The sequence below is a fragment of the Bos taurus genome, chromosome X, assembly GCF_002263795.3.
Source record: "Bos taurus isolate L1 Dominette 01449 registration number 42190680 breed Hereford chromosome X, ARS-UCD2.0, whole genome shotgun sequence".
Taxonomy (NCBI): Eukaryota; Metazoa; Chordata; class Mammalia; order Artiodactyla; family Bovidae; genus Bos; species Bos taurus.
The window spans coordinates 34548957-34555064 of NC_037357.1; the positions used below are offsets into that span (position 1 = coordinate 34548957).

At 51.9% G+C, this 6108-nt stretch overlaps 1 protein-coding gene across 3 annotated transcripts; it reads right to left on the minus strand.

The window, feature by feature from the left end:
- Positions 1-524: 524 nt before the first annotated feature.
- On the minus strand, positions 525-5215 carry LOC509805 (melanoma-associated antigen 10). Of its 3 annotated transcripts, none has more exons than XM_024988686.2 (3): positions 4942-5215; positions 2487-2573; positions 525-2200 (listed from the first exon to the last, which is right to left on the minus strand). In XM_024988686.2, the coding sequence occupies exon 3, from the start codon at positions 2135-2137 to the stop codon at positions 1028-1030; it is 1110 nt and encodes a 369-aa protein (XP_024844454.1). In that variant the 5' UTR covers positions 2138-2200; positions 2487-2573; positions 4942-5215; the 3' UTR covers positions 525-1027. The 3 variants fall into 3 exon arrangements, with proteins under 3 accessions (XP_024844454.1, XP_059739932.1, XP_015316958.2); XM_059883949.1 differs by lacking the exon at positions 4942-5215 and adding an exon at positions 4524-4911; XM_015461472.3 differs by lacking the exon at positions 4942-5215 and adding an exon at positions 3576-3672.
- Between the last annotated feature and the right edge of the window lie 893 nt (positions 5216-6108).

Genomic DNA, 6108 nt, shown 5'->3' on the forward strand with positions numbered 1-6108 from the left:
AAGACACGACTGAGTGACTTCACTTTCACCTTTCACCTTCATGCATTGGGGAAGGAAATGGCAACCCACTCCAGTGTTCTTGCCCGGAGAATCCCAGGGACGGGGGAGCCTGGTAAACTGCCGTCTATGGGGTCGCACAGTCGGACACGACTGAAGCGACTTAGCAGCAGCAGCAGCAAGACACACCATCTATAGGTCTGAGGGCTGCCACCACCCAGGTTCATTTCCATCACCTCCCATAGAAGAAACCCCAGCTTCCCAAAGCCCCAAACCGCCCTGGCTCAGGCACCGACACGCGAGGGCTCCTCCTGGAACCCCACCGCCCTGCCCTATGTTTCCTTGTTCAGTGGGACTAGGGGATGTCTCTTCACCTTCCTTGTGTGACTGCGGCTCCTAGACCATCACTCTAGGTGTGGGGGTGCCCTGATTCTCCCACTGTTCCCACTGATAACACCGGGCCTTCCACAGAGCGGAGGATCCATGAAGGTTTTTGGAATAAATGAACCAGTGAGCAGAGATTTCATTTATTACTATTTTATTTCTTCTACATCCTTGAATAAGCTAAGAAAATCCAAGTACAAATCTTAATGTTACAGAATAGACTAAAAGTGAGAACTAAAAAGTAAACCACTTAATTTTTTTCTCTATTTTACTAAGTTCTTTCACATTTTCAAGGACATTCTTATTCTAATGCCATCTTATCTTATTACAGAGTACAAATAAAATGAAAGGTTTCCAGATTTGTCTTAAAATAGCAAAATTCTTTCTTCTAAACTTAAAAAAAAAACAAATGCTAAATGTGCCAATGTCATGCATAAACCTAGATTTTGAGAATAACAGACTTTCTAGTTGAGTAACTACATTTTAAAATGCCAAAAAATAAAAGAAGATCAAGTTCTAAGTCACCCCAGTGGAAGAGAAACACAAAGATGCTATTTACTATGATTCCCTTGCCCCTAGTCTGTCCCTCTACTAGTTAGATCATTGACTGCCCTCTTAAAACACAGTGAAGAATCTGCCTTGGACTTCACTCAGGGCAGAAGCTGCTAGATGGGGCACTAGAACTTTCACTGGCCACAGCACTGGTATCATCCATGGTGGCAAGCCCAGATTGGGCTCTTTCTTCCTGCTGTCTCAAAGCCTCCTCATACCACAGAGGGAAGGCTCTAGGGTCACTTCCACTGATCTTAGCCAAAAACTCCAGGAGAGTCATCTTGTAGATCTCCGAGTGGGCCCGGGGACCCCACAGAAACTCATAGCGGGCCGGATCACTGTTGGGCACCTGTCGGTACTCGAAGTACTGCTCCTGCACCAACACTCTGGTAATAAGCTCCCTGGGCTCCCCATAGATAAAGTGCTCTGTCCCATCATATACCCCCATCACATTCAGCACTTCCCACACCTTCTCCTCAGAGACACAACCACCCTCCATAAAGATCATGCTCAGGATAACTATCAGAATACCATTCTTGGGCATGGTCTCCCCATCACTCATCAGCCCATCACAGGTGAGGCCCAGGGTAGTGACCAGGGCATAGGAGTCGTCGCTGGGGTCCACTTCCTTCACATCCACGCCAAACGCCAGCTGCAGGCACTCCGAGGCTTCTCTGAAGATCTCAGGGAAGTGATCCTGGTAATCTTTGATAACGACATTCAGCATTTCCGCCTTTGTGGTCAGCTCCTTAGTGCGATACTTGAGGAGCAGAAACTCTACCATATCAGCCACCCTGTCATCAATCACATTTCTGGGCAGGGACTCAGCATTTGGCAGAGCCTGAGAGGTGCTCGGACTCTCCTCTTTTTGGCTGCTGGGGCTATCCCCGGATTCGCTCATTGGAGAGGCAACAGCAGTGGGAGAGAGAGAGGAACTTGGAGGGCTCTGTGAAGGACCCTGGGAAGGATCCTGGGAAGGACCCTGGGAAGGATCCTGGGAAGGACCTGGGGGCCCAGGAATAACATTAAGCTCCTCCCCTGGGGAGCTCGAGATCAGAGAATAGGAAGAGGAAGAGGAGGAGAAGGGAAATGAGGAGGAGCAGGTGGAGGATGAGGACGTATCCTCTTCCACAACTGCCAGAACGCTTTGGGCCTCACTGCCTTCCTCAAGCACGCAGCGCCGTCGCTTTGGAGCATGAGACATGATGACTGGTTTCCGGCAACAGACAGGAGTGTGGGCAGAGGTGACAGATGGGGGACCACGGGCCTGGGGGAGAGAGAGGATGAGAGCAGCTTCAGCTGAGAAACAAATTCTGGGTGGTATGACACAGGCCACTTACAGGTCTCCTCTCGAGGGGTGCTCTTGGACGGAACAGGGGCACTCCTCCTGGGCGGCCTGTCTGCTGGCTACCGGAAGGGCAGGGGCTCCCCAGGATGCAGTCAGCCCATCCTGAGGTTCTGGGGTTCACACGGTGGGGGGATTTGAGCCTTGTGGGTTCCCCTCTGTTCTGGGATAGGGGGCCTCTGGTGCACACTCAGGGCACCCTCCTCACCTTGACTCCTGGTTCTGCCTGGACCTCCTCTGCTCTCTGACCTCAGGACACCAGCCTCAGACCTCCACCTCCTGGTTCCTGGAGCTCCTGTGACAGAAATGGAGGGGACATCTCGGGGGTAGTCCAAAGGGTGGACTCTGTGAGGTCTCCCCAGTTGTGCACTGGGAGGTCCCATCGGGGTTCCCTTGTAGTGCCCACTTTTCCTCTGGCATGGCCTGGACCTTCCCCTTTGGGGGCCTGCAGGGAAACTCAGAACAAGACCTGAGTCTGAACAGAAAGCGCTGAGAGCCCCCACATGTGGCCGCACCTGCCCAGGGATTCCCATAGGTCCTAGGCTGGGGAGATGCTCGGTTCAACTCCTCCTCACCTCCCGCCTGCCCTCCCAGCACTGACCACAGGGGAGGGAGTCTGCTCAGTCCTCTCTTGGGGTCCGGGGAGTCCACCCTCTGTGGATCTGAAGCCTCCGCCCTCTGCCCAAACACCTCACCTTCTGAGACCCTAAGCCAGAGGTCAAGAAAATGCTCACCCTGGCTCACCCCGTTCCAGGGCCTCCATGAGCCCCCACAAGGGCCAGGATCCCTGCCTCCCTATTGTGGTATAACCACCTCAGTCATTCCTCACATGGAACCTAGACTCCAGGCAGGACTGGGGATTGTCCCGTCTGCCATTTTGAGACCCAGCAGCTTTCACAAGGTCTCCCGTCTCTGAGACCCCATGTCAGGAAATGCTGCATGTGGCCGTCCTGCCTGAGGACTACAAGGTCCCCTCTATTCAGGGGTCCAGCTCCCCTTAGTCCTCCCTCAGTGGTCTACCCCCCCTAGGGTCCTCCCAGGGCTGACATCAGGGGCGGGAATCTGGGGTCCTCACCTTGACCTCTGGTAGGACCTGGGTTCTGTCCTCTCCCTACCTGAGGCCCGGTTCCTCACACCAAGTCCCCAGTCTCTCTGAGACCCACATGTCAGGAAGTCAGAAAGGCCTAATGCGCTCTTCTCACCTCAGGGGCTCCCAGCGCCGACAACAGGGTCGGGGATCTGTGGGCTTCCATCAGTCCTCCCTCGGGGTCCCCTCAGTCCTCCCTCAGGACCTTACCTTGTCTCCAGGCAGCACCCGGGATTCTCTCCAGGCAGCACCCGGGATTCTCTCCTCAACCCAACTGAAGCCCCGTCTTTTATACCAGTTCCCCAGTCTCTCCAAGCCCCGGATGTCAGGAACTCCGCCCCCTGTGCCAGGTCCCCAGTCTGAGACTGGCTGTCAGGAAGCCCGCCCCCTCCAGGTCCTCAGTCTGAGACCCGGATGTCAGGAAGTTAGACCGTGTCTGTGGGCTCATTCTACTCCTGGGCTGCCCAGGGCCGACAACAGGAATGGGCTTCTCTCAGGTCTCCTCTGTCTGGGGTCCAGGGTCCCCTCAGTCGTCCCTCGGGGGCTTCAGCTTGACTCTCAGCAGAACCTAAGATCCTCCCCTCTGCCCATCTGAGGCCCCGGTCTCTCTGAGACTCAGATGTGAAAGTCAGGACTTGCTGCCAAGGTGCCTATCCCCCCCACATAGGCCTCCCAGGGCCAGGAATTTGGGGGGTCTCCTCTGTTTGGGGCCCAGAGTCCCCTCAGTCCTTGCTTAGGGTCCTCACCTTGACTCTCAGCAGGACATGGGATTCTCTTCTCCGCCCTGCTGAGCCCCCACCCCGTATACCAGGTCCCTGGTCTTTCTGAGACCTGGATGTCAGAAATGGATGATGCATGTGGTCATCCCACCCCAAGGTCCCTCAGGGTCTTCCTTCAGGTCCTTACTTACCTTCATGTCTGTCAAGGCCTGGGATTCCTCCATCTGCTGACTGAAGGATGCACACCCAAGACCAAACCAACCCTATTTCAGTATCCCAAGGCAAAGTGATGTAATACTAAATCCAGTCTGATGCCTGCGCTGACCGCACCACATCTGTTGGCGGATCCCCTCTGTTCTGGAGTCTAGTGTCCCCTCAGTCCTCCCTGAGGGTCCTCACCTCAAATACTGACAGTTCCTGGGTCCTCTCCTCTGCTTACCTGAGTCCAGCCCTGTCAGCTCGATGTCTTTCCTTCTTTTAGACCATTTCACCCAGCAGAATACAGAGGCCACCGTATCAGGCTACAGCTTGTTGGGGCCTCCATACACTGATAGCAGGGGCAGGGTGGAGCTGACCTCTGTTCTGAGGTTCAAGGTGCCTCCAGTCTTTCCTCAGGGTCCTTGTCTTGACTCCTGGCAGGTTCTGGAACTCCTTTCTTTGCTGATCTGAAGACATATCCCTCTATCCAAGCCTCACTTCCCTGAGACATTCATTTTCTACTTCCCCAGAAGGAAGTCAGAGGCTTCCATGTCTCTCTGACTTGGCACCTATGGGGGCTGACTGCAGGGACAGGGTAAAGCTGGGACCCCTCTCTTCCAGTCTGGGAGATTCCTTCATTGCTCCTTCAATATCCTCACCTTGACTTGTGACAGGGCCTGAGACTCTTTCCTCTTGTGAGCCTGTCCCCTTCCAGCCAAGGCTCTCACCTCTCTGATGACCCCCAGGGCATATCGAGGGAGGCTCACAGTCTGACAGCTCTGCCAGGGATCTCCCACAGCTGTTATCAGGAGTAGAGCTGGATTATCTGGACCTTCTGGGAGGATGCCCCGGCTCAGTCCTCACTTCTGAGGTCCTGGGTCCTTGATGAAATCCTGGCTGGGAGAGGCTCCTCACTGTCAGCTCCAAGCATTTGTCCAGCTGCATCCCTTGTAGAGAATGATTCTGCAACACGAACTAGTTTCTAGATAGGGAGCTGCAGTGCCCATGAGCATGGGGGAGAGTCAGAGAAAAAGCAACCTTTTCAATGGAATCTCTTGACCAGCCAGCCAGACTTCAGAAACATTTTGTTCTAAAAGATTCATTTTCTGCACAGAAGAGGCTGAGCAGCAGCATTTGGGGAGGTCCTGCTCATTTGAAATTATCTAACATTTCATAGTTCAGAGAACTGATTTTCATTTTCTTAACCCTCATTCCTAGTATATTCAAAAAACATATACATCTCTGCCAAGTGTATGTTTAGAATACATATAAAATTTCATGAAAGAATACCTACACTTATTGTGTGTGGATCGCTTTAATAGCTCCTATTCTATAATACCTCCAGTCCATTCTTTATCTTTTGTTTGGGAACACGTGTATACCCGTGGCGGATTCATGTTGATGTATGGCAAAACCAATACAATATTGTAAAGTAATTAGCCTCTAATTAAAATAAATAAACTTAAATTAAAAATATTATTTTGGAAAGGCCAGTCCTCAGTCTCTTGTCAAAAGTTCAGAAGTAACAGGAGTAGAAACAATGAATGGCTAAAGTAATAATTAGTAATAGTTTATTTTGCCCATGCCAAAAAGACAGTTTGAACACAGAGCATTCAAACCAAACATGGAATGAGGCTCAGGGGTATATCGTTATAAAGCTGCTTATACTGTGGGAAGGCAGTGACTATTCTCACAGTGGTTGGTTATAATATTTGAATTTCTTAAATGATAGGGAATTGGTTAGTGATTACCTCATATCAATTTGGGGAAACAACTGAAGTTTTGCTGATGATTTCCAGAGGCATAAGCAAGAAATGACCCAGATC

What these genes read in the sequence shown, in the direction of transcription:
- LOC509805 (XM_024988686.2), bottom strand. Translation starts at nt 2,137, where the DNA reads ATGTCTCATGCTCCAAAGCGACGGCGCTGCGTGCTTGAGGAAGGCAGT.